Source organism: Prunus avium, chromosome 7 (genome assembly GCF_965620075.1).
Source record: "Prunus avium chromosome 7, drPruAviu1.hap1.1, whole genome shotgun sequence".
In the NCBI taxonomy this organism is placed as follows: Eukaryota; Viridiplantae; Streptophyta; class Magnoliopsida; order Rosales; family Rosaceae; genus Prunus; species Prunus avium.
In genome coordinates, this window is record NC_142290.1 from 33,414,449 (window position 1) to 33,441,928 (window position 27,480).

General features: G+C 40.2%; 5 protein-coding genes and 1 pseudogene across 7 annotated transcripts; 2 read left to right on the top strand and 4 right to left on the bottom strand.

Moving 5' to 3' along the window:
• The first annotated feature begins 985 nt into the window (after positions 1-985).
• On the top strand, positions 986-3,377 carry LOC110757629 (thaumatin-like protein 1; annotated as a pseudogene). Its single transcript, XR_015825664.1, has 3 exons — positions 986-1,404; positions 1,521-2,211; positions 2,690-3,377. The product of XR_015825664.1 is annotated as a thaumatin-like protein 1 (transcript).
• A 5,849-nt stretch (positions 3,378-9,226) lies between these two features.
• Positions 9,227-11,208, top strand: LOC110757784 (thaumatin-like protein 1). Its single transcript, XM_021959507.2, has 3 exons — positions 9,227-9,653; positions 9,791-10,463; positions 10,815-11,208. Exons 1-3 carry the CDS (start codon positions 9,599-9,601, stop codon positions 11,005-11,007), a joined length of 921 nt encoding a protein of 306 aa, XP_021815199.2. The 5' UTR covers positions 9,227-9,598; the 3' UTR covers positions 11,008-11,208.
• Positions 11,209-12,945: 1,737 nt separating this feature from the next.
• Positions 12,946-16,031, bottom strand: LOC110747831 (S-adenosyl-L-methionine-dependent methyltransferases superfamily protein). Of its 2 annotated transcripts, none has more exons than XM_088244170.1 (7): positions 15,852-16,031; positions 15,599-15,755; positions 15,257-15,336; positions 15,098-15,158; positions 14,890-15,005; positions 14,200-14,332; positions 12,946-13,677 (listed from the first exon to the last, which is right to left on the bottom strand). In XM_088244170.1, the coding sequence occupies exons 1-7, from the start codon at positions 15,937-15,939 to the stop codon at positions 13,398-13,400; spliced, it is 915 nt and encodes a 304-aa protein (XP_088100296.1). In that variant the 5' UTR covers positions 15,940-16,031; the 3' UTR covers positions 12,946-13,397. The 2 variants fall into 2 exon arrangements, with proteins under 2 accessions (XP_088100296.1, XP_088100295.1); XM_088244169.1 differs by having other exon boundaries at positions 15,599-15,758.
• Positions 16,032-16,439: 408 nt separating this feature from the next.
• LOC110757828 (protein NUCLEAR FUSION DEFECTIVE 4-like) lies at positions 16,440-18,672 on the bottom strand. Its single transcript, XM_088244167.1, has 3 exons — positions 18,286-18,672; positions 17,227-18,080; positions 16,440-17,010 (listed from the first exon to the last, which is right to left on the bottom strand). The coding sequence occupies exons 1-3, from the start codon at positions 18,613-18,615 to the stop codon at positions 16,551-16,553; spliced, it is 1,644 nt and encodes a 547-aa protein (XP_088100293.1). The 5' UTR covers positions 18,616-18,672; the 3' UTR covers positions 16,440-16,550.
• Positions 18,673-19,107: 435 nt separating this feature from the next.
• Positions 19,108-23,063, bottom strand: LOC110757738 (oligopeptide transporter 7-like). The gene is made up of 6 exons (XM_088244166.1): positions 22,828-23,063; positions 22,141-22,732; positions 20,971-21,540; positions 20,519-20,774; positions 20,008-20,190; positions 19,108-19,869 (listed from the first exon to the last, which is right to left on the bottom strand). Exons 1-6 carry the CDS (start codon positions 22,859-22,861, stop codon positions 19,288-19,290), a joined length of 2,217 nt encoding a protein of 738 aa, XP_088100292.1. The 5' UTR covers positions 22,862-23,063; the 3' UTR covers positions 19,108-19,287.
• A 254-nt stretch (positions 23,064-23,317) lies between these two features.
• LOC110757745 (oligopeptide transporter 7-like) lies at positions 23,318-27,476 on the bottom strand. Its single transcript, XM_021959456.2, has 6 exons — positions 27,124-27,476; positions 26,426-27,014; positions 25,184-25,753; positions 24,721-24,976; positions 24,221-24,403; positions 23,318-24,073 (listed from the first exon to the last, which is right to left on the bottom strand). The coding sequence occupies exons 1-6, from the start codon at positions 27,155-27,157 to the stop codon at positions 23,492-23,494; spliced, it is 2,214 nt and encodes a 737-aa protein (XP_021815148.1). The 5' UTR covers positions 27,158-27,476; the 3' UTR covers positions 23,318-23,491.
• Positions 27,477-27,480: the final 4 nt, after the last annotated feature.

The following is a 27,480-nucleotide window of genomic DNA, read 5'->3' on the forward strand; positions in this document are numbered from 1 at the left end:
AATTTGAGTGGAGCAATTTTTTTAGTGTTAATTACCTATAGAAACTGTCTGATCTGTCTGCCCATTTGGCGATAGAGATGGCTGTTGTCATCTAATTGGATTTTCTGGGTTGACCACAACTTGCGTTTTGAACCAACCCAAAGAACATGGGCTGCGTTCGACTTCCATTTGTTTGTAATGTTTTTGGGTCTCTGTCGTTTTGGCCCTTGAGGTTTTGAGACGACACTTTCCCCCTTCCACCTGGCCTCGGCAGGTCGTCAAGTTGCTTGCTTGTATCATTGTATCATTGTATCATTGTATCATTGTATCATTGTTATGAATGAAAACAACATGGCCGCCTCATTGTCATTAAAATTTATGATTGAAAATATTTTCCAATTGAGCAATCTTATGAATGTTATTAATATAAATCTCCCAAGTTAAGACCGGGCTTACCAAGTGTGGTATTTTAGAAGTGGATCCCTGTCCATGTCAAATTACAAACTATGTGGCCCTGTCAGGGATTGTATACCAGCTTTTACAACTTAATTCAAGCCTTGAACTTTATTTCACCCCCCACTTAATTGTAATTTTCCAAAAACAACAAGAGATTGCTATTGTTGTGGGTTGGAGAGGCACTTGGTTGGGTTTTGCCATAATATCTTATTTTCGATTGCGTAAAAATGTGTTTTGCATTACGCAGTCCTATCTTAATCGTTATCACATGAAATTCATATACATCAACAATATACGTAAACGCAAACGCAAGAGACTTGCGTAACCGTGGGTTTTTGCCTAGGCCTAGGAATGGAGACTGGTGTCAGAATGTCTTGAACGTGGCTGTTCCCCAGTGCATTACTCTGACATAATAGTGTAACCATTTGCTCCTTCCCAGTGACGGAAACTTTATTTTTTCAAATCGTACACCGAAAGCTCACGGGTCTGACTGAGCCCCTATCGGATCACTTCCAAATCCGAAGTACATAAATATGAAGCCGCACTTTCTGAGCTTGGGGAATAAGTCGGCATCAATAAAAAACCATATCCCTTGCATGGCTCCAAAAGCTCTTTCTGCTACAACCATATCCTCTTTTTTAAAAACATATTATGGCTCTCGACAGATACCTTCTGCCACCACTAAAATTAGAGACACAAATCCACACATGAGTTTGCTTAAACCTATATGAAGAACCTGGCCTCCTCCTCCATGTGACAACATGGGAGTGGACCCCGCACCCATATTCCTTCACATGACACACACTTTCCTCACCCGCCCCCTTATAAATACCACCCTCCTCCCTCCATGGCCAACTAAAAAGAAAAGGAGGAGGTAAAATAAAAGACAGAAGCATTCATTTTCAATGGCTTCTCATCCATTTTTTTCAACCTTTCTATTCTCTCTCTGTATTCTTCGATCCATTTCAGGTATAATGACACAAACCCAACGAAACCCGTAAACCCATTCTCTGTTTTTTTGTTTTCACTCTGGAACATTTCTATAACGCTAGCTCATGCATTTTATGTGTTTGTGGACATTACAGGTGGGAATTCAGCAACGTTCACAATTACAAACAAGTGCAGCAACACAATTTGGCCGGGGATTCTATCAAATGCTGGGACGGACCAGCTTACCACCACCGGCTTCGCTCTCAACTCCGGGGAGTCCAACACGTTCTCCGTCCCCACCTCCTGGTCAGGTCGTTTATGGGGGCGGACTCTCTGCTCCCAAGACCCGACCACGGGCAAGTTCACGTGCCTAACTGGCGACTGTGGATCATCAGCGGTCGAATGCGCCGGTGGTGGAGCGGCCCCGCCAGCGACTCTAGCCGAATTCACGCTGAACGGGGCTGGCGGGCTAGACTTCTACGACGTCAGCTTGGTCGACGGTTATAACCTCCCCATGACGGTGGTGCCTGAGGATGGGACCGGAGGGAACTGCACGACCACCGGGTGCGTGGTGGACTTGAACGCCGGGTGTCCGTCGGAGCTCAAGGTGACGGCGAGTGACGAGGGCGTGGCGTGTAAAAGCGCGTGTGAGGCGTTTGGGGACCCACAGTACTGTTGTAGTGGGGCCTACGCGACACCAGACACATGTAAACCCAGTTCTTATTCGCAGTTTTTTAAGAATGCGTGCCCGAAAGCTTATAGCTATGCTTATGATGACGGCACCAGCACCTTCACTTGCGCCTCCGCCAATTATCTCATCACTTTCTGTCCTTCCCCTTCCACCAGGTACCGTCTTCACTCTTCTTTTATTTATTTTGGTTTTTGTGACATTCAAATCCAAATTATCTAATTTTTTTTTGTAGATTTTAGGTAGTAATCAGTCTAGACATTCAGCTAAATTGGTTTTCCAAAATTAATCGTGTAATTGTAATATCGCGTGACATATTATTAATATTTGGTAACACAAATTATACCGCCACTTGATGTTACTGTCATATTATAGCTGACAAAATTGTATTTTGCAGAAATTAGAGAAAATGTTTTCGATTTTATTCATATGGGTCGGTTGGGATTCGACCATTGTTTTGGATTGTCAACTTAATAAGATATGGTTGTCACGTCTTGTATTAATAATTGACATGCATGATGCACAGTTCTTACTTTATGACCTGCAATGCAAGCATTATGTTATATATTTATTAAATATTACAAATTCGAGCTGCCATTTTTGATTTCTCGTGTGAAATATTGGCGGTGGGTGCAGTTTGAAGTCGTCAAATGGGCAATACCCAGTGGCGGTCGGTGTCTCAGCAAGTTCACGTAACACGACACCGAGCTTCGTCGTTTTTGGCGGCAGCTTGGCGGTTGCGGCAGCTATTTTGATCCTCTCTGCAGTTTTCACACCCCAAGAAAAAAATTTCGTATGAGAGAGAGATGTTGACCTTATTAGTAGTCTTCACTGTTGAGACTCAGTGGTGGGCCCAGATTTTGGTCCGACATTGGAGCCGTGGAGCCCACAATCCCATCGGAGATTACAACTTGTATCGGGGGGGTACCATACGGCGTCGTAGCAAAGCTATGGCCCATTCAAATTGAGAGAACAACTTTGTGCGCAACTTTAGTGATACATACAAACACATACACTCTATGATCCACGTCCTTGGAATTTAAAGGACAAATTAAGAGCGTTACTTTTGCTGCCATGCCCTAATGGGTTTAGTTTTGCTGCCATGCCCTAATCTCTTTCTTGTCATTTTCAAATTCATCAGATTGTGATGTAAATATTATATAATATACGGTAGAGAGTAGAGAGAGAGTAGCTAGAATAATTTAGCTGGAAATGTAGTTGTTTTGCAGCTAGATCCAACAAGATGGGTTTAGTTTTTAGTATTTTATTTTTACTATATGGTATTTGAGCTGAGTTGGTATTTTATCATTTTTCTTTTGTCTCTCCTCCTGGTTTAGATTTTTTTATTACAAGATGGCAAGATTCTGTAAATTAGTGGGTCTTAATTTGTTGTCATTAGCACTAATTTAAGTGTGATTTGTGGTGCAACATGCCTCATGCCTCATGCCTCATGCCTCATGCCTACTATTGAGGACCTCACCTCATTAGAGAGTGAGATCCATGCAGCAAAAAGGAAGGAATTAATAATAATAGATGAACAATTAACCCACTGTTTTTGCCTGTTCATTTGTGCTTCTTTTGAGTCTGCTATGGTTGAGGTTCTCTTGAATTGGCAATTTCCTCTTTTTGGGTGGTGGAAGCTAAGTACTGATGGTCGTAGGAAAGATGAGGAAGAGCTTATTGGTGCTGGAGGTTTAATCAGGGACTGTAATGGGGACTAGTTTGGAGGTTTTTCTGCTAATATTGGGGATTGGTTTTGTGCTTCAGGCTAAAGTTTGGGCTATCCCTTTATGGCATGAACCTTGCTAGCCAACGTTAATTCTGGAGTCTGATTCTCAATTGGTTGTGGAGCTTGTGATGTAAACTTAATCTTGGGTAAAATAATAAGACCCAGGATCTTGAACTTCATGATTTTCACAATAGTATTAGTCTTCTATCGTACGTATCTGGGATGCTCTTCCGGCTGATGTCAACAAGTTAATTTTCAATGATTTGTGTAGGGTTTCCACACCCAAGTTTGTTGTTAATTAGTGTTTATGTCGCTTTAGCCTTCATCTCTACCAAAAAAACAAAACAAAACAGTGGTTCAACCATCAACTTGGTGCAAGGACCTGCTCAATTAGCTGACCAAATGGTTTATCCCGAAAAAACAAGTAAAGTAAAGAATGTTATTGGAATGAAAAATGTGTGTCGAGGAGAAGCAAGCTTTCCAATACTTGAAAATGCTTCATCAACAAATCAACTCTATAATTAGGGTAACAAATCAACTTTATCTCTTTTGAATTAGTGGGATAAAATTGAATTTATGCTTAGATGTCATGTAGGCCTGGCATGCATTGCATCGTGCTAGAGGACCCAGAGTTCTTTTTCTTTTTAAATAATTTTTTTTATAAAGATTTTCTACTTACTTACCAAGCCATTTATTTTTCTAACTTAATTAAAAAGTGCTTTTATTCTTTTAAAAAAAAGGGGGAAATATTATGACAAGGAAATGTCTCAAATGAAGCACGATTATTGTGATTAATTAGAGCCACCAATCTGTTGTAGTCCTTGGGTCTTGGCTAGATTGTGAAGGAACCAAAAAAAAAAAAAAAATTTGCTTTTTTCCACATTTTTTCTGGTGGATAAAAAGGTTGATCAGTTATGTAGCTTTAACACCTAGACATTACAATGCTGCTTGCATGGAAAGGAAAGCTATATCCAACTTGGCTGTGCTTTTTTTTCCATTTCTCATATCCTATTCATTCAGTTTTTCTTTAAAAAAAAAAACCTTTATTTCCACAAATAGTTGCAGGATATAAGATGCTGCTGTAAAGCTTTAATAATTTTCTTTGTAGCTACTTTCCCAACTTTCCTTTTTGTGATAAAAGAATTCCAGAAACAGCAAAATTAGGGCAAACAAGTTTCTTTTTACTTGTGATCACATCCACATATATTGTTTCGGTGGGCATTTTGAATTGGAGCTTTCATTTGAAAACACTATATAATTTACGTTGACTTCATATCCCCATGCACTAACACCACATATATATGCATAAAATTTGTAAGGCAAGTAAAACGTGTAAATTTTCGACAAACCGTCCATGGAAAAGAAAGATCAAAAAGATGTATTCCAAGTGTTGGTTTTGGATGTGACCCAAAAAAAATTACAAACAAACAAATTAAAATGTGGTTATGTTCAAGAATTACATATTTTTACTCAAAGTATATCTAGACCTACAATGAATACAATAGTTTGAAAACTCCAATGTGGCTGCCTTTACGCAAAGCATCTCTTTATCTATTGTTGAAAACAAAAATCTGTCGTTTTCTAATGTGCATTTATGCGGTGTAATGTTGAACTTTAGCAATAGAAACTTAATTGATTCACACTTGATTTTCTAAGATTTGCTCATATTCATCCAACATAATCACTTTCATTTCGACTAAGAGGACTTTAATGGAAGCAAAAGAAGTTGAACATTTTGGTGGCTGCGATGGAAAAGGAACCAACTTTTTAAAAAAGTCAATTTTATTCTTGCTCAGATCTAAAAGCAAGTTTGATCAATTTCTTGGGCTTCTGAGCATACAATCTTAGTGGGCTTTGGCTCAGATGGCTGCCAAAACTGTCAAAAGACCCTACAAATTTGCTAAATTTAATAGTGGTATTCAATCTAGCAATTCAATAATAACTCTGTACTAAATTGGACAACTATTAAGAAATCCCTCATTATAATCTCTCGTTATAGCCTTTGCTATGCCAAGAGAATCAAGTTTACGATGCAATTTCTCTCTTAACTACTCTTCCTATAGCCAATTAATTTTGGGAGGGGAACCTTAACTTCCTTGACAAGGTATACATATTTATTGTTATGAGTTGTGAACAACTAAACCTAATAACAAAATATACATAGGAATTCAAAAATTAAAAAAATTAAAAAAGCACTTTTAATAACCATATCTTGATAAGCAAAACTGAAGCTACGCTTTACAACCTATTGCCTCCTAGCTCCATTCCATGTTTACATTTCCTTCCTTTGACCCCATGCAAACTTGTATCGTTTATATTACTTTTTCTTATATCCCAAAATGCATCTTATTATCCTTATCATGTCTGTCTGATTATGCCAACTTTAGTGAAATATCTCCCCTTTTCCCCTTTTCACCGTTACTCATTCATAATACCATCCTTTCCCCTTCAAAATTACAATTACAAAAGCAAGTTTAATTATAGAGTGAAATTAAGGCTTAAAAAACAAAGGATTCCCGATTGCATAAACCTTTTTTTTTCTTTCTTTTAAAGAATGTTTTTTTTAGTATCAAAAGTGGTATGGTGGGTTGGGTGACGTACTTGTCTTTATACTAAAGGAAAAAAGGGTGCTGAAACCAAATACAAAACAAGAGGATGATCGATGGATTGATGGATCGATGATGATGATGCTGATGATGATGATGATGCTGATGAAAAAGAAAAAGATAAAAATCTTATCCGCACATGTACTTTCCACGGCATATAACTTATCACTTGAGAGGCTTAAAGGTATTTTGTGAAAACAAAAAAAACTTCAAAGGTGTTTTAGCTAGTATAAATAACTTGAAAAACCTTTAAGACCTAAGAGGGTGTTCGAGTAATTTTTGAAACTTCGAGAATTTTGTGAAAACACCGAAAACCTCATGGGGCGTTAGTATAAATATAGTTCATTTTAGATATAAAATATGTATTTCCATACATTTCATTGCTGCATATACTGATATAGTTGTTGGCATTCTTGTATTTCTAAATTCGAAATATGGCCTCACCCTGCACCCTCCAAACCAACAAAGAATGGGGAGATGACTTGCCACATACGGTAGAATTTTTATCGTTGCAAAACCGGCTTACAAGGAAAGGGGGTTAATGTATTCATATACTACTATTATATTATTCTAAAAATACCTAGGCCATGCTGGAATCAATTCTAACACTCCCCTTCAACCCCAAGGCCAGTCACTGAATTCGCTCCCTACGTTTGGCTAGAGATATTGGATAAACTCTTCTCTAAGGCACTAATCCCAAAAACTTTTTTTTTTTTTTTTTTATAAATGAAGAAAATTTTAAGGGAAGATTGGCTACTCTCACCATCAGCGTCAGGCATACCCATAATCTCAAGCCGGAAAGACTTACGCGTGGCACCCAACCGCTAACTGCCACCGGTATTGAGTTATGTAGGAAATTACAGATGACGCACCAATGAGTCCCGAACACTGGTGGTGGCTACACACAATACATGGACCTTACCAACTGAAGCAACCCTCATTGGTTTAATCCAAAAAACTTAAGTTGTGAGAGAATAAGTAAATAATGTATATCAATTTCACACTAGTGTTTACTCATAAAATTTTGAGAATGGAATTCGAAAGGGAAGTAAAGCTGAGTAAAAGAATAAGGGAAGAAAAAGTTACTAATAATCTCCTTATAATTATCGACATAAAAGGAAATTTTGATGAGTTACTCAAAGTACATACAGTCATATATTCAACAATTTTCACTTTCTTATTTTTTGACCTTAGTGACATTTGGCATTTAGCACACATCAACCCAAATTACAGTCAGAAAACAACTTCAGGCGACAATTTGCATACAAAGTCCAAATTATGTATTTATTTTTCAAAAAAATAAGGTTGAAAAGTACGCATTTGAGTCATCTCCTGCTATAAACGAGGTCTAAAATAAACCAAAACAGAAAGTAGATAGATATATAGATAAGGTGTGGCCTTAATTAGGTAGAGTCTATCTGCATAACCCTTTTTTAACTTTCGATTTGAAAAGGCTTATCTTTCAATATATATATATAACATGGCATTGCCCCTTTAGAAAGCTAGACATTGTTGCCCCACTGAAAAGCTAAAATCAAGACTCAAACAAAAAGATTGAATGAAACGACCAACGAACTTGGATACAAGTGGGCACGCCATCCTTTTCCCATAAGGTTCTGCAATTTCCCAGGCTTGTGGATTGTTGGCTTCATCAAATATTCTTTTCCTCTCGGATGTTTCAGACAAAACTATTGACCTGAAAAAGGATATATATATACATATCATATGGTACATGTGATGGGTCCATAAATTTCACATGGGAAGTGAAGCACTGTTTCAATTTCATAGTTTATAATCAAGACAATTTAGAGGCTATGTTGCACGCACACTCCATTAAGCCCAAAGTGTCGGAGTGTCGGCACTTGGAAACCCGTGTCTAATACGGGGGATACAAAATGCCAAGATTGCACAAACATAAAGAGTGACCATTTTTACTCACTTGATCAACTAGAGCAACTATATAACTGAAACCGTAAAACCATAAAGAGTGACAATCTAACTTTTGGCCGACAACACACCAATATCATTCTCACGATAACTTTCTTCTCGAGCAAGGTTTACGGATTGAGAAAAGCTTTTCAAGCACATGAAAACCAACTAGCCAACCACCACAATTGGCCGCCATTATATAAAGCTCCCGCATTAAGACCATGTGACTTGCCTCCTAATTTGAGGCAACGTTGGCTTCCCCGTCATGCAATGCCGGCAAGGTAAACCGCCTCTAAACCAAATCCCCGCCTTGTTACGGGGATTCTTAGCCTCCTAGACAGGGGTCATTTTCCACCTCAATTTTGCATGTGATTTTTTATTTATTTTTTATTTTTTATAATTAATTAAGTGACATGAATTGAAACCGCACTAATATGAGTGGACACGTGGTGCCTCGTAGTGCATTTGACTCCAATGATATTCTCCCACGTGGCTTCCCACACGCCCTTGCCATGGTCTTCTCTTCACCTTAATAATAATTATCATTTATCACTATAGGTTTGTTTATTTTATTTTTTTGTTCTTGTTGGGTTTCTAGAAGAAGACAATTATTTCATAACAGAGATAAAAACAGAAGAGAAAAGAAATATTTTTTTTATTCTACCAGAAAAAAAAAAAAAAAAAATCATACTCAAACTCATGGTGATGGGATAAATTAAAAAATAACTGTATTAGTAAAAAGAATTAGACAAGTGTCAAAAAGAAAAGGTGGCTGCTGCCCTTCAAGCAGGTTCCAGCTGATTTCCAGATGAAAAAGACATCTTTACCCAATAAGTGTGATATTGAATAGTGATTTCACAACACTAAGCTCAAACTTAATTGGCAGGTAATATTTTTACAGAGCAAAAGTGCTTCCCATGACTGTGAGGCGGTGGTGATACAGACACTCCCATTGCTATCTCGCTCCTCCTTGTTTCTACAATTCTCTACAAATAGAGCCTCACAGCTGAAGGTTAAGATTCTCCCACCACGCCCACAATCTTTTTCTTCTTCCTTCTCTCCCTCTCCTTTTCTCTCACACTGATCCTTTGCCATTTGCAGAGTGTCTGTGTGAGAGAATTAAACACCATTCTCTGCTCTCTCTCTCTCTCTCTCTCTCTCTGACATTTTTGATTTATCAAAGATAAAGGCCCTGCCTTTCTATCCTTCTTCTCTCTTGGATTGGAACCACCATCTCTAAACAATCTTAATTCACCAAATTTGACACACACAAAAGTCCTAATGGGTACTCAATTTTGGTATTGCATCACCCTCCTCCTTCTCATCATTGCCAAAGGTAAAAACCCAAAATTGCAACAATTAAACCAATTTCACCACTTGGGTTCCTCACACATTTTCATAACTCAATCAAAATATTCATAATTTGACCATATATGTATGTATGTTTATGTTTTCTTTGGTTTTGGTTTGCAGGGGTCACAGGGGCAACATTCACATTCACAAACAAGTGTGACTTCACAGTATGGCCAGGAATTCTAGCCAGCGCCGGCAGCCCCAAGCTGGACAGCACAGGCTTCGAGCTCGCCAAAGGCAGCTCCCGCTCCTTCCAAGCCCCGACAGGCTGGTCCGGCCGCTTCTGGGGCCGAACCGGCTGCAACTTCGACGGTTCGGGCCACGGCTCATGTTCGACCGGCGACTGCGGTTCGGGCCAGCTTGAGTGCAACGGCGCCGGAGCTGCACTGCCAGCCACTCTAGCCGAGTTCACACTCGGCTCGGGCTCTCAAGACTTCTATGACGTCAGCCTGGTTGACGGTTATAACTTACCTATGATCGTTGAAGGGAGCGGGGGATCAGGTACGTGCGCGTCCACGGGCTGCGCTACGGACCTCAACCGTCGGTGCCCCGCCGAGCTCAAAGTAGACGGCGGCGGCGCCTGCAAGAGCGCATGCGACGCGTTTGGGACTCCGGAGTATTGTTGCAACGGCGAGTATGGGTCACCGTCCACGTGTAAGCCGTCCATGTACTCGCAGCTGTTTAAGTCCGCGTGCCCCAAATCGTACAGCTACGCTTACGACGATGCATCCAGTACGTTTACGTGTACGGGTGCTGACTATACGATCACATTTTGCGCTTCTCTTCTTCCAAGGTATTATCATGGAGTAATTTACAATATTAAGTTGTTAATTTATTATTAATTTTAAACAAAATAATTTGAGTAAAAAAATTTTGAAAACGAAATAATGACTTAATAGTCCAACAATGTAACATGTTTAATAGTCTAACAACGTAACATGTATGTATAATTCGGATATACTGTTGCATGGAAGTTCTTTCTCCAAATGACGTAACAAACTAAATTGTGAAGTCATAGAATATTTCGTTTAAAGTGTTTGAGTTGTATTTTTGAGGTTGATTTCAAATAGTAATTTGACTTCAATGATACGCTAATTATGCGTATAATTGACATTAACTTGGTATGGAATATGTTTTTGTACAGTGTAAAATCCGCAACAGATTCCTCTTCACAAACAACCGATGGTTCAGGGTCAGATTCCGGGTCGGACTTACTGGCCTCATCATTGCTTGCAGATTTGGCCGCAGGGGATTCAACAAGAGCCCAACCTTCCATGGCTCTCCGAAGCATGTTGGTTTTGGTCATCTCCTTGGCCCTCTCATTTTCACAGTTATAGTAGCAGACAGGCAGCCACTCATGTCCCAAAGGAGTATGAGTCCACTAATTGGCATCCTTGATCTTGGGAGTCCCTATAAAAAGCAGCAACAGCAACACCCACTTCCAAATCCCCCCATTTTGAGCGTTCAATACTTACACATATATTAATGCATAAAGCATAAGCATTTGTTTAGAAATAAAAATGTGCTTTTTTGCCCCTTGTTATATGTTTAAAGAACAATACTGGGAGACCTAATGCGAGGGGCAGCCTTTGTAATAGACGCCACTCACAGTAGGTCTGACAAAAAAATTAGTCGCGACTCACTTGCGCAATCACTTTTCGATGCAAAACGTGTAGCGTGAATAGGAAGTAAGTGGTGAGCATTCATGATTGGACAGCAGCAGTGCTTGTAGGGGTCTCCAATTTTGATTATCACAGCCTGAAGCCAAAAGAAAATATGCGATTTCAAAACGTCAATTCTGAAATGATTCTTGTTTTGTGTTTGTTGGAAGATCCTAAAACATCATTATAATTGCTAGTAAGATAAGCAAACCAGCCTAAAAAGGCCAACGCAAGTATGATCCAAATTGCCGCCCTATGACTATGAGTTGCTTGGAGCTTGACATCCTGGACATATATATGCATACAAAGAGGTGATTCTTCACCAACTTGAGTGGGAGAGAACCACACAAAGCAAGCATTACAAAGACAGAAACAAACCAACTTTTTCTTCGAGATAAGATGATTGATATTTGATCATGACTGCGGTCCATTTTCAATTGTGGTGCTTCGTAATCCATCTTTTCATCATCTTTTCACCATCTGTTGATCATTTGATAAAAAAACAGTAGAAAATAAGAGAAATGTGAACATAACATGTTACCTTAAAACAATTTTATTAGCCATAACTCTATGGTTGATCAAAATGATCATCACACCCAGCAAAAACCAGAAAATGGTCAACACACCCATGCTATGACAGCTGCTATGCTCCAACGGTCACAAAGGCATATTCAACACAAGGACAAGCATATTCCTTATTCTTATCCGATGAGTCATCATCAGGGGTCCTTGTCCTAGGGTTTCCTGTATAGTCTCTTGTGTATATATATACACCTTTTACCTCCATTGTTAAATAAAAAAAAAAGAAAACGGTAGTCTTTATTGACTGATACATTGACTGTAACCCATCATCAATAGTAATAGAAATATACTCTTTTCCTTCTCAGTATGAATTCTATCAAATTTAACCCATTTTGGGTCATCCTTTAGAAAAACTTCTGTATGCCCGGCCGGCACATAGCCCCAGTCTCTCACACACAAAATGTAACAGACCCACAATAAAAATGGGTCTGACACTACAGTGAGAGACCAGTGCCGTGGAGTTTTTCTTCATCCCTCAAGTCAATACGCTTACAGATTAAAATAACCTCATAGCATAAGACATAACCTTTGTTGCATGGGTAAGAGAACTGCAGTATTCACATGAAAAGGCTACTATATCATTATTCCCAAAGTTGCACCATATTATCGAATCAGACATAATCAGTCATAAACTTTGATTGCTACTTCAGAAAGGTTGTGCTTTGCAATTGCGTATAGTTTTCGGGTTAAGTGAGAAGTCAAAATTTCATAAAAACAGAATCAAACAGAAGAGAATGCAAGGAGATAAGACTCACCTTTATAAAAGCTAAGAATTTGAACCAGGGCATGTCACTTTTTTGCTCTGCGGACGAGGCTTGTTCACTGCTCTGAGCCTGCAGTGACATCCAACTTCAAAGCAACAAGTTATCTCCCACTCCCAATATGTTAGTTTAATTGATCCAAGGAGTATTGCTTTTGACGTTGTTCAGCAGCGTCCTCTGTTGTCCATGTATTTGTTTACTCATGGACGGCTGTATTTTAAAGCTAAATATGTGACTTGATGCTCAAAGATGAGGAATCTTCAGACAAAAGTATAAAACTTTCAATGCACCCTCCTAGATCATGCTAAAAGGGAAATCATGAATATATTATATCAATCAAAAAAGCAATCTCATTCTTGCATTACAATTGGTAAACTATAAATCTGCTAAGACCTATAGACTTAAAAAGGAAATCACAAATACAATAAACCAAAACCGGTAATGCCATTCTTTCGCTTCCATTGGTAAACTAAAAATCAGGGAGGATCTACACGATGATATGGAAGGACTATGCAGTTGAAGCGACTACGGATCTGGATCCATAAATTGTGGGGGAAGTAGTACCAAATTCAGGCAGTACGCTGCAATTCCTATTTCCTTACAATAATTAGTGCACTCAAACATGCTACAGCACAGCTCAACCAGCAAAATTTGATTCCACCAGAGACGAATCTATATTGCCTGAAATATGTGCAGCTGACGAAGGAATATGGGTTCAAAAGTTCATACACTAATTCTGATCAATAAGGGATAGCAGTGATCTTTTTGGTAGCTGGGCCAGGAAGCAGCACCATTCATAAACTCCGTATGATGCTTCCAAATTTCTGCATCATAATTCTCTGTTATGCTGAAGCGCAAATCATTTTCTTCGATTTTCTCTAGAAACTTGTCCAACGAGTCACCCCTTTTAGGACTGAAAAATATAGCTTCCGAGGGCTGAACTTTTCCCAACAGGAACTTGACAATTTGAGCAAGTCCATTGTGGAATTCCTTGAAGAAAGTGCTGTGAATATGCCATATCAAGTTAATGAATATAACCAAATATAAAGCATAAAAAATTGAAACCATTTAGTGTGCAATCATGTGTGTTCATGCATTATGTTACATACTCAGTACAAATGCCTCTTGTCAGCTAGTGAACAAAACCAAGATGTTAGATTTCCCCAGGTCAACCTAAATTGCAATTGACAAAAGGTTTCCTCACCAATAAACTCCCAAACTCATAAAAAATATCAATTGAATATAAACAAAGAGGAATCCACCATATCCATTTGAGAATATAAAGTGGTCTACAGAAAAAGTTGGGCCTATCCTGATAACCACCATAGCATCAACTGAGTCCAAATTCCATGTCTTCATGATAGAAAGAAGAAATCATTGGGAAGTCCATACCACTTGCCACATGCTTTGTGGTAACTAAGGCACATTATCTTGATCCAGATTCAATCACTACCTCCCTTCTTTTAATGGAAAAGGAAAATGCACAGATTGTTCAAATGGAAACTTAAAAGCAAAAGGAACATACCAGTCACTGGCAACAATGAGATCAAAAGTGCTAGAGATATTTGAAATTTCGTTCTGATTCCAATGCAACATCATAGACTTCACTCTTGTACCACCAAATGCTTTAGAGTTGGCGTCAATATTATGCTGAATATCTAAACATTAAGGAATCTGGACATAACAGGTTATGATTCACTGAATGAAAAATTGGTTTTGAATCAACACAATAATAGAAACAAGTAGATATTTCCAAATTCACTTAAGAGAAGGGAAAAAAAACCTCTATTAGTAATAGACGGTTCCTTGATGAGACAACACAACGTGAAATGACTTGTGGGTTTGAAAAGATCCCAAGCCAGAACCATGTTCATAGGGCACAAGAAACCCTCCAAATCAATCCTAGGCAAGCATTAAAACTTGAGCAGAGCTTAACAGCCTCCTTTCATAAAAGATACAGCTAGAGAATACAAACAATCTTAAACCTTCTTTTGTACTTGCAATTAGGACATGTACAGTTACAACCCCTGGAAAGGGAAATGGAAAAAGACCGATCCCAAATTGGGTAAGTGCCTATCAAGCTGCTTCAGTTATGCATCTTTCGGAGCAAAATTTCTGAAAAATCATCAGATAGGATAAGCCAACTTGTTTAATGTTTCTCATATAACTAGCATTCCCATCTTTATTAACCTTTAGCACGATACGATTAGGATACAATCAACTACTTGAGGATTTCCATCTGAAATTACAACTTCTGATGCCTCAGTGACTGCTGCAATAACTAAACCAGCTAAGCCATAGCCTGATCCAAGCTCAATTACTCTCTTAGACCTAGAAAGTAGAAATCAAATGCAAAGAAATCATATAGAAGCAAAATGCACGTTGAAAGCTGTATCAGAAGGTAGCAAACAACCCATAACAACCTGAACATGTCTGCGTGTGACAAGCAAAAGTATGCAAGAACCTCTTCTGATGGCCACTGACCTGTACAAAACCATGAACAAGATACATTAAACCAAAAGTTTGTTCAGAATCCCAGAACCAGTAAGATGTGTAGCCAATTTGTCTAAATGGGAACTTACAAACAAGCCCAGTGTTGTCAATATTGTACTTATTACAAATCTCAAAGTCACTGAGTTCAGCATGGTCAACCACTCTTTGACTGCGCCAAAAAAAAAATTCCACCAATCACATAAAAGATATCTATAACAATGTATCAAGAACAAGACCCTTTAATAAAAAATATATATATTATCAGCTCATTGTGCCATGTTTCAGATGTCCCACGTAGAGAAAATAAAACAACTTGGACAGTACCCTTACACGAGCTCTTGGGTTTTGCAAGCTTAAGTTTGAGCATGAGAAATTGAAATGAAAGATTCAATTTTGATGAGCTTTTCAAAAATACAAAATTCTAAGCTCACGTTAGGTAAAGCTCGGGAGCAGAGTCAATGGGCAAGGTGTAGCAGACGGTAACATCGCTCGAGTGAGATGGGTCGTCAACGAGATGGCATGGTATCAAGTTGAAGCCCTGCCTCGTCTTCCTCGTAATTCGCTTAACGCCGATTTCAGATTGCTCATCTGCTACAGTTCACAAACTATTCAAATTCAACAACAAATTCAGACTGTATTTGATCATAGAGAGAGAGAGAGAGAGATTGAGGAAGAGGAAGGCACCGTTTGGTTTGCGGAGAATAGCTTGACGAAGAATTTTCCATCTGAGAGACGAAGCCTTGACACTTGTTCCTGTTGTTCCAGTTTCCATTGTTGGCTGCCTTGCCACTCTTTGCGCTCTCTCTCCGTCTTCGGGGATCTACTTCAGTCTCTTCACTTTAGCAGGTTGGTACGGAAACAAAGGGTGCACATTATTTCGCGGGCGTCACGGTGTCGTTTTAGTTGGCTCGTGATTGGGCCCTCGGCTTGTTTTATGAGTTAAAGCCCATCTACCAGCCCACGGTCAGCTGCTAGCTTGTGACTTTTGTTCATTCACAATCAAAAATCACTCACACGTGTATGAACGAATCATCATAGCAATTGAGAAATGCTTATTCGAAAAAATAGAAAAACAAAAATAAATTAGATACGAAAAAAAGGAGTTGAGAAAGTAGGTGCTAAAGAAATAGGTTATGATTTTGATGAGGTGTGAGTTCAATTTCATGCCGATATTAAAGAATGACAATTTGTAACTAATTAGCAATTGGCCTAATGATATTTCTCATTCACAATGTTACACGACATCATAAATTCGACTCTTCCTTCCTACCTACTCCAAATAAAAAAGAAAAAATATGAAAATTTGTACAAATAATAAGCATTTGCAAAAACAAATCATTCACAACACCGTGAACGAGGAGAGAACGCAAGCAACAAGATTAACTATGTGGTCGTAGTGTGCTTTTTGCTGTCATAGATCTTGGCATAAACATTCTTTGTTCTAAATGCCAACAGCACATCCAGTGCAAGCCCAAGCATGCAAGCAATTGCCATGATCACAAACACGAGCATGTAACAGTGGGGCCCAACACAGGTGGTCCCACCGCCGCTGGTGCTAGTTGCTTGAGCATCATATAGAAGACCAGCAAGTAAGCCAGAGAAGAGGAAGGAGCCCAAAGGAAGGTTGAGGATGAGAATGTTGTACAAAAGTCCGTAGTATTTGAGACCAAATAGCTCTGAGGCAACTGGAACTGTTATGGTGAGAAGCACCCCATAGCCCATGCCCACCAAAATTGAACCAATGTAGAAAGATCCAGGCAAGGCTGAAGCCATGGCTATGAACCCAAGTGCCATTAGAACCTCAGCAGATGCATTCCAAAGAGGCCTAGGGGTGCCACATTTCCTGCCAAAAAAAAAAAAGGATCAATATATGGTTAGCAACATTTGGAACCCTAGTTTGGTATGCTATTCTTTAACCTGTCTACATGAGTGAGGAAAAAAGTGTTTAATATTGAGTATCAATCTACAATATTAAGTAGATTAATAGCAAGTGTAATTGATAATGTATTAGGTATTGTAAATTGATAATAAGTGACACGAGAAATTAGAAAGAACATACCCAATGTAATATTCCGAGGCTAGGCCAGAGACTATGCGGCCAAAGAACCCCCAAATGCTAGTAAGTGACACGAAAATGGAGACATCATGGTAGCCAAGTGCCAGCCCCATCTGTGCCATATTGTTCATGACACACATTCCAGTGCCAACGCCACAAAGAAATGAGAAAAACAGGATCCAAAAATCAAACGTTTGCACCATTTCAATAATGGTATGGTCCTCCCCAATCAATGGCTGTCGCTTTCCTACAACATTTCTCAAATTAATGCCTTCATTTGAGTTCTGTATCTCTGGTGGCTTCTCAATTGGCGCTCCTATTTTAGCAAGCAATGGTTCCTTAATTTGATGTTCTATATCGTCATTATGGCAACTGGGTTCGGTGCCGCTGGGTGTGTAGAGAAAAGTGTACAAAGGTACACCCAAGGGCATAGCTAGAAGGACAGCAAGTCCTATGACAAATGCCAAAGAGAGAACATGACCATGAGTTCCAGTGATGTCAAATGCCAAGAGATAGACAGCTACAGCAATGGCAATGACATCAAAGGCACGGAAGAACTCTGCTTCTTGTTTCTGCTCTGATGGCGTAGAAGCCGGTTCGGATTCCTTGAGGAACAGGACAGCAGTGAGGCAAACAATGGCAGGGACTACAGCTAGCATAAGAAGAAATTTGGAGGGGTTGGAGGAGAATAGAGCAGTGCATAAGTCTGTGAAGATTGCTGTGCTTAACCCTACATACCCTTTAAGGATGCCTGAAACCGGACCGCGGTTGTTTGCGAAATTTCTCATGCAGGTCACTAGCACTGCTGTGTTCATCCAGGTTGTGCTGTTGCCTCCCATGCACATAAATATGCACATCTACATCCAGAACAGAAAATGATTTCAATTATCAAGAACCCAAAAACAAAGAAGAAAAAAAGCATGTAATTAACTTTCGGATTCTCCATTTTATTCACACATTCAAATAAGAATTTGCTTCAAGCGTCCTAATTAACAGTGTGACAGCATAACGTGACAGATTGTGCGATTAGACAGCATTATAGAAATGTGTGTTTTGGTATACCTGCCAGTATGGAAGAGGACTGATTCTCTGGCTAACAACCAGCCATTGAACTCCATATCCTATGAGCCCTTCCACTGCTCCAAAAATGAGAATAATGGAGGTCGGCCAACGATCGGAAGCCAGGCCAGATAAGAGCCCAAAGGCCTTGCCAACATCTTTAGCCACAGATAAGTTGTTAAGCTGAAGCTGGGTAAGTGCCATGAGAGATTTCAGAGCATGAGAATAGTTGGAAAATGTGTAATTGTTGCCGCTGATTGCTTGAACCCAAATGGCTGTTACAAATCCCAGCCATTTCCCAGCAGGGGATGTGAGAAATTGCCAAGCAAACATGATGACTCAAAGAAAATATTCAAAGGCAAAAAGTAGATCAGAATTCAGAACTTGATATCTTTGTTTGCTCAAGTTTTGTCCGAGCTTTTTGGTTCTGCTTGACCAAGTTATTTATAAGTTTGTTTTGCCCCTTCATTAATGCGGATAATGCTTAAATTAACAAATCCGTTTTGGTTTAGTCCATGGTTTACAATTCGGTGACGGGTTAATGATGATTAAACAGAATAATGAAAAATATTATAACTTCTAAGACATTGCTGTTTAATATATTCATCAAGTGGATGAGGCTACCCTGGTTTTCAAGAAGAGAAGACAAAAAAAAAAAAAGATGTCAAAATCCATAGGAGCAGATGAGAACTAAAAGCAAAAACACTCAACAAAACCATTGCCTAAACTTGGGGAACCCCCCGGATCAGAGAGCCTGTTTTCGAATTTGGCATGTACCCCAAATGACAGAAAATTAAAAAACAACATGAGCTAGATTGTACAATATTAAAATCAAATGAATTGATATTTAATATTAATGATCAATAAGAAATCTCCAATGAAGTTATTCTATAAATTAATTACTATTATATCCTAAGCGAAGAATATACATATCAATACATTCAAATCAAACAGCTGAACACACAAATTTTCTCCTAGTATTGGGCAGGTTTTAACCACCACCCCTCATGCTGTTGAGGAAGAAGCCAAGGGACAACCATCTGGGCTACTTCCCCACCACTTAAAGCTAACATGTTCCATCCCCAGACACAAGTACAAAATTACCGCCATGAAAGCTAATCCAGCATCTAGAGCTCCGGATAGAACATAGTTGTGGCGGCTCCACAAGCCACGATAATACCTGTAGGCGATAAAGCCCGAGGCGAATCCAATGAGAACCCAGCTGGTGTAGTTGACAGCAGTAGCTGGAGGCATGTCAACTGTTGCTCCTAAGAGCACAGGCATGGTGATAAGTTTAATCCAAGGTTTTCTTGGGAAGGCCTTGTGTGCAAGCCAAACTAGGACAGGAGCTATAGCCCCAGCTAAGAAAAACCAGTTGATGGCAGAATAATGGCCAAGATCCCCAAAGATTCTTCGAGGCCCAACAAGACCCCAAATAACAGAAGCATCATAGAAGACATGATCACCAGGGCAAGTCCATGGACTGTCTGCTGGTAGTAACGCCCTGTCGCATATGTCTGGGATTGTGTTCATAAGCCACCATGCAGTTCCTAAATGGACGAATGCTGCTATAATAGTACCAACTACCTGAAAACAAATTGTTGCTGAATTATTACGGGACTATGTTTCATCCATCAATCCATGGACCAGAAACTTGATGAAACTTCACAAAGTTCATTTTTTGGTCTTAAAGTGTTTGATAAGAGGAAGACATGGGAAGCTAACCTGTGCCATGAACATTGCTCTTGGAGGAATCTTCATGTAGTGTCCAAGCTTGAAGTCTTCCAGAAAAGCGATCCCCTGCTTCATGCTTATGTATCCATAAACTTTAAAGCATATGTTAGCAACTGGATATCCTGGATACAGGTACCCGATAATGTACTCAGTGATCACATTCAACGCTGGTTTCTGTTCACCAATGTAAAGATTGTTCATGAGCAGTAACAATGCAAAACTTGGTAGAAGCATGGGGTACCAGAATTAAACAGAACATGTTAAACTTTTAAGGGACACAGTCACACAGTTGGAATTTGAACCCTATTCAGGCCTGTGGAAATAGGCTCCAGGGAATCCCCATAGGGGCCAAAGCATATTTATTAGCTTCATAAATTTAACCACAGGCTGAATATGAGATTCCATTTTCACTACATTTGCTGATGGTGAGTGGATTGAAAGGTAAAGAACATCCCAGGTGAACACAAAAATGCAGAATATGAGTAAGAGCGTTATACTCTACCTGATTCGTTGTGGCAGTAATGACTCCAATAGGAAGAGTGAAAAACAAGGCTAAACCACAAGCAATAAAGACACCCCACCATTTCAATTGGAGTTGATCGTTGTAATAATGGCATGTAAATATGGTCGCCACTATGTTAGCCACCAGGATGCACATGAACCACCATCCAGGAACTTGCTTATATTTTCTCATGAGCTTTGTGTGCACATCCATCTTCTTCTTGCGGAAGGCAGATGTGCTTAGCTGCCAGATGTCTCTGCAAGCTTGAAAAATTAAGGCCCGATAACAAAATATAGAGCAATATATAAGCTAGTTCACCTTACACTATTTAAAGCAATATAGTAAGCCATTAAACCATTAAAAGTGCAACCAAGTGATGTCCATTGAACAAAACTGAAAAGACAACATTATAATGTTTCAGGCAACAGTTCAACCTGGAGAGTGCGGCTTACCTCCCATTGAAAAGGAGAACATGAACAACAGTGGCAGTAAGGCAGGCAAAATTGACACCATAAATGATAGCAAAAAAGGTGCTGATATGGAGAGGGCCCTCTCGCTCATATGCATCAATGTCAAGGCGGAAGTTAGGGTCTATTATAGCTGATATGTTGTAGCTCTGGCCAGTAGATGTGAACAGACCATCCGAGAATATGGGAAAATTTTTGGCATTATATAAATTGAGCCAATAAGCCAGAGGAGCTATGACATACAACACGAGGAAAACACCAGCAGCAACGTTGGCCGTAGCAAACCATGGACTGGCGAGCGGGCTCCCAAGATAAGAGGATATGCTGGACCAATCAAGCCCAACTGCGCCAATGCCAAGACCATGCAGCCCTGAACCTAGCTGATGAGCAAGGATGGAAGTAGGGAATATCCAGCAAATCCAGGAAAGGGAAGTCAACATTGGGAAGAGGTAGCCTGGAAGGACATAGTAAGCAAAGCTGCAAGTGAAGGCAATGAGGAAGAACTGATTCCTTGTTAGCCCACCCTTTGGCCTCTCCTCTTTCTCGTGCAGTGCCCTGTCCACTCACAAATACATAACATGCGCAGTTTAGATGAAACATTCGTGACTTTCCAGAACATTTTTGTTCAAAATATTTGTATCAGTGATAGCATTGCTCTAGAAAAACCACTGCCGCAAGGAAAACCAGTAGAAAACTTAACCGAGCTGTAGTAGGAGTCCAGAATTTTTCGACCCCAATTGGCAAGTGACAAAGTATTTCATTTGTTCGTATTTGAGCCTACTTAGGAACTTATTTATTTATAAGGACTGTCATTATATGTCACATCATATAATAATACAGTAATAATCGGATGAATATGAGCACTAATCTGATAGCATTTTATTTACAACTGTTCGATATCCTAAGTTCGATTTTCCCCGTTATAAATAACAAAACGTATACAGTACAGGTAATTTTAATGGGCTATACGGATCCTACGCACAAGGTTTCTATAATTCTCAGGCCTAGACCCATGCCTAGGCCCACAGATAGTATAGGGACTTTAATTTCGACCATTGAGAAGTCAACGAACGTGCAGAGACCGATAAGTTAACTAAATGACCACTAACAGAACAACACGTGGCAACCAAAAACAAGAAGAAATAATGACGTCACCTGAAGAGTGAAACCTGAACGAGGTTTTGAGGCCACCACATAGCGGCGGGCTCCACCAAGTACCGGCGGAACAACCCGGCCCAGCCGAACCCGAGCACCTGGGAAGTCAAAACGACAAGCAGCGCAACAAAAAACGACAGGTTCTTCTTGTAAAAGATCTTAATAGCGCTCACCAAATGAATGGCATAGACGTTGCCAGCCCCGGAGTTGGCGAAGATGGTGATGAGCACGTGCTCCTTGACATTGAACGGGCCCGGGTTGAGCGTGAATTCCCATTTCTGCCCCTCGAAGAAAAGGCGTTTCGTAATCAGCGAGGCCATGAGGTGGCCGAGCGGGACCACCGCGATCTGAACCGAGATCGAGGTGATGGAGAGAGGCTCCCGGCGGTACCAGAAGAACTGGTTGAGGAAGGAGAGTAGAACGCACGAGAGGGCTCCGAGCGTCCAAGTCCGGAAAGTGACGGTCGGGAGAGAGGGATCGTCGGTGACCGGAACCGTGAGGGCGACTTGCTCGATCGGAGAGTTTTCGTCGCCGAAAAACTCCTCCCGTGGCGGCGGTCGTGAAGCGGAGCCATCGGTCTTGTTGCTGTGAACTGTAAAGCAGTTGGTAGTTAGAAAAATGGAGGGAAAATTAGTTCGGAGATAGATAAATGGAAGCGAAAAAGAAAAATGTAAAGTTAGTTGTTACTAAGAGGAGCTGAGATTTGGTGTTCGTTAGTCATCTTGTTGCTTTCACCAGGCGTCGATCATGGCCTGTGTGTGCCTGCCTGGTGTCTAATTAATTAAATTAAATTAAAATTATGAGCAGTAGTTGAAAATTAGTCTAGTGTTTGTTTAAGTAAGACAATTTAATCAAGAGAGGTCATGTCAGTGGTGGTGACTGTTGAAGCTTGGAGGCTTGCTAATAATTCAAATGGTTGTTATGGTCGTCACTGAATCTGCACTGATTTCAGGGGACATACATTTCAGATTCAGGCTTCACAAACACACGTGCGAGGATTGGGAAATAAAATCCAATTTCAAGGTTAGAAAATTATTTAAACAAGAATCCGATTCAGTTTTGCACAAACCAACAGTCTAGAGATGGATATTTTGGAATCCTTAGAACGTGGTCACGTATATTGGCATCTCAAATTGAATTTCCAATCCATGCATTTGATTTTGACTAGATTGTATAATATCAAAATCAAATGAATTGATATTTAATATTAATGATCAATAAGAAATTTCCAATGAAATTATTTACAATTCTATCCTAAGCGAAGAATTATACATATCAATACATTCAAATCAAACAGCTGAACACACAAGTTTTCTCCTAGTATTGGGCAGGTTTTAAGTTCCACTACCCCTCATGCTGTTGAGGAAGAAGCCAAGGGACAACCATCTGGGCTACTTCCCCACCACGTCAAGCTAACATGTTCCTTCCCCAGACACAAGTACAAAATTACCGCCATGAAAGCTAATCCAGCATCTAGAGCTCCGGATAGAACATAGTTGTGGCGGCTCCACAAGCCACGATAATACCTGTAAGCGATAAAGCCTGAGGCGAATCCAATGAGAACCCAGCTGGTGAAATTGACAGCAGTAGCTGGAGGCATGTTGACTGTTGCTCCTAAGAGCACAGGCATGGTGATAAGTTTAATCCAAGGTTTTCTTGGGAAGGCCTTGTGTGCAAGCCAAACTAGGACAGGAGCTATAGCCCCACCTAAGAAAAACCAGTTCATGGCAGAATAATAGCCAAGATCCCCGAAGATTCTTCGAGGCCCAACAAGACCCCAAATAACAGAAGCATCATAGAAGACATGATCACCAGGGCAAGTCCATGGACTGTCTGCTGGTAGTAACGCCCTGTCGCATATGTCTGGGATTGTGTTCATAAGCCACCATGCAGTTCCTAAATGGACGAATGCTGCTATAATAGTACCAACTACCTGAAAACAAATTGTTCCTGAATTATTACGGGACCATGTTTCATCCATCAATCCATCCATGGACCAGAAACTTGATGAAACTTCACAAAGTTCATTTTTTAGGTCTTAAAGTGTTTGATAAGAGGAAGACATGGGAAGCTAGCTAACCTGTGCCATGAACATTGCTCTTGGAGGAATCTTCATGTAGTGTCCAAGCTTGAAGTCTTCCAGAAAAGCGATCCCCTGCTTCATGCTTATGTATCCATAAACTTTAAAGCATACGTTAGCAACTGGATATCCTGGATACAGATACCCGATAATGTACTCTGTGATCACATTCAACGCTGGTTTCTGTTCACCAATGAAAAGATTGTTCATGAGCAATAACAATGCAAAACTAGGTAGAAGCATGGGGTACCAGAATTAAACAGAACATGGTAAACTTTTAAGGGACACGGTTGGAATTTGAACCCTATTCATGCCTATGGAAATAGGCTCCAGGGAATCCCCATAGGGGCCAAAGCATGTCAGCTTCATAAATTTAACCACAGGCTGAATATGAGATTCCATGTTCAGCTACATTTGCTGATGGTGAGTAGATAGAAAGGTAAAGAACATCCCAGGTGAACGCAAAAATGCAGAATATGAGAAAGAGCGTGATACTCTACCTGATTTGTTGTGGCAGTAATGACTCCAATAGGAAGAGTGAAAAACAAGGCTAGACCACAAGCAAGCAAGACCCCCCACCATTTCAATTGAAGTTGATCGTTGTAATAATGGCATGTAAATATGGTCGCTACTATGTTAGCCACCAGGATGCACATGAACCACCATCCAGGAACTTGCTTATATTTTCTCATGAGCTTCGTGTGCACATCCATCTTCTTCTCGCGGAAGGCAGACGTGCTTAGCTGCCAGATGTCTCTGCAATGTTCAAAAATTAAGGCCCGACAACAAAATGTAGAGCAATATATAAGCTAGTTCACCTTACACTATATTTAAAGCAATATATATATATATATATATATATATATATATATATATATATGCAAGTGATGTCCATTGGACAAAATTGAAAAGACAGCATTATAATGTTTAAGGCAACAGTTCAACCTGGAGAGTGCGGCTTACCTCCCATTGAAAAGGAGAACATGAACAATAGTGGCAGTAAGGCAGGCAAAATTGACACCGTAATATATAGCAAAGAAGGTGCTGATATGGAGAGGGCCCTCTCGCTCATATGCATCAATGTCAAGGCGGAAGTTGGGGTCTATTATAGCTGATATGTTGTAGCTCTGGCCAGTAGATGTGAACAGACCATCCGAGAATATGGGAAAAGTTTTGGCATTATATAAATTGAGCCAATAAGCCAGAGGAGTTATGACATACAACACGAGGAAAAAACCAGCAGCAATGTTGGCCGTAGCAAACCATGGACTGGCGAGTGGGCTCCCAAGATAAGAGGATATACTGGACCAATCAAGCCCGATTGCGCCAATGCCGAGACCATGCAGCCCTGAACCTAGCTGATGAGCAAGGATGGAAGTAGGGAATATCCAGCAAATCCAGGAAAGGGAAGTCAACATTGGGAAGAGGTAGCCTGGAAGGACATAGTAAGCAAAGCTGCAAGTGAAAGCAATGAGGAAGAACTGGTTCCTTGTTAGCCCACCCTTTGGCCTCTCCTCTTTCTCATGCAGTGCCCTGTCCACTCACAAATACATAACATGCACACAGTTTAGATGAAACAGTCGTTACTTTCCCCAACATTCTTGTTCATAGTTAATATTTGTATCAGTGACAACATTACTCTACAAAAAACACTGCAGCAAGCAAGACCAGTAGAAAAACTTAATTGAGTAGTGCTTGGGAGCCCAGATTTTTTAACCAACTAATATTAGAGTCACCAATTCTTATCCTAAGTTTTTAGACCCCAATTGACAAATGACATAAAGTATTTTGTTTGGTCATAATATTTGAGAACTTATTTATTTATTTATAAGGACTGTAAATATATGTCACATCATATAATGATACAGTGATGATCGGATGAACTCATTAATATATCTAGGCTTTGTTATGACTGATTTAGTAGTATTTTTACTTCCAAATGTATAGAGATAGATTCTCCCTACTTATAAATTACAAAAAGTATATATTATTTATTTTGACAGGTAATTTAATGGGCTCAAAACGGATCCTATGCACAAGGCTTCTATAATTCTCTGGCCCGGACCCAGGCTTAGACCCATGGCTAGGCCCACAGATAGTATAGGGAGCACCTGCTTGAATAGTCAACGAACGTGAACAGAACGATAACTAAATGTCCACTAACAGAACAACACGTGGCAAAAGGAAGAAAAGAAAGGACGTCACCTGAATAGTGAAACCTGAACGAGGTTTTGAGGCCACCACATAGCGGCGGGTTCCACCAAGTAACGGCGGAACAACCCGGCCCAGCCGAACCCGAGCACCTGGGTAGTCAAAACGACAAGCAGCGCAACAAAAAACGACAGGTTCTTCTTGTAAAAAAGCTTTATAGTGCTCACTATATGAATGGCGTAGACGTTGCCGGCCCCGGAGTTGGCGAAGATGGTGATGAGCACGTGCTCCTTGACATTGAAGGGGCCCGGATTGAGCGTGAATTCCCATTTTTGCCCCTTGAAGAAAACACGTTTCGTAATCAGCGATGCCATGAGGTGGCCGAGCGGGACCACCGCGATCTGAGCCGAGATCGAGGTGAGGGAGAGAGGCTCCCGGCGGTACCAGAAGAACTGGTTGAGGAAGGAAAGCAGAACGCACGCGAGGGCTCCAAGCGTCCAAGTCCGGAAAGTGACGGTCGGGAGAGAGGGATCGTCGGTGACCGGAACCGTGAGGGCGACTTGCTCGATCGGAGAGTTTTCGTCGCCGGAAAACTCCTCCCGCGGCGGTCGTGAAGCGGAGCCATCGGTCTTGTTGCTGTGAACTGTGAAGCAGTTGGTAGTTAGAAAAATGGAGGGAAAATTAGTTAGGAGATAGATAAATGGAAGCGAAAAAGGAAAAATTAAAGGTGGAGTTGTAAAGTTAGTTGTTACTAAGAGGAGTTGAGATTTCTTGTTCGCTATTCATCTTGTTGCTTCCTCCAGGCGTCGATCATGGCCTGTGTGTGCCTGCCTGGTGTCTAATGAAATAAATTAAAATTCTGAGGAGTAGTTGAAAATTCGTCTAGTAGGCGTTTAAGACAGACAATTTAATCAAGAGATGTCAGTGGTGACTGTTTAAAGTTTGGAGGTTTGCTAATAATTGAAATGGTTGTTAATGTCGTCACTGAATCTGTACTGATTTCAGGCGACATGCATTTCAGGATTCAGGCTTCACAAACACGTGCGATGATTGGGAAATAAAATCCAATTTCTAGGTTAGAAAATTATTTGAACAAGAATCCGATTTAG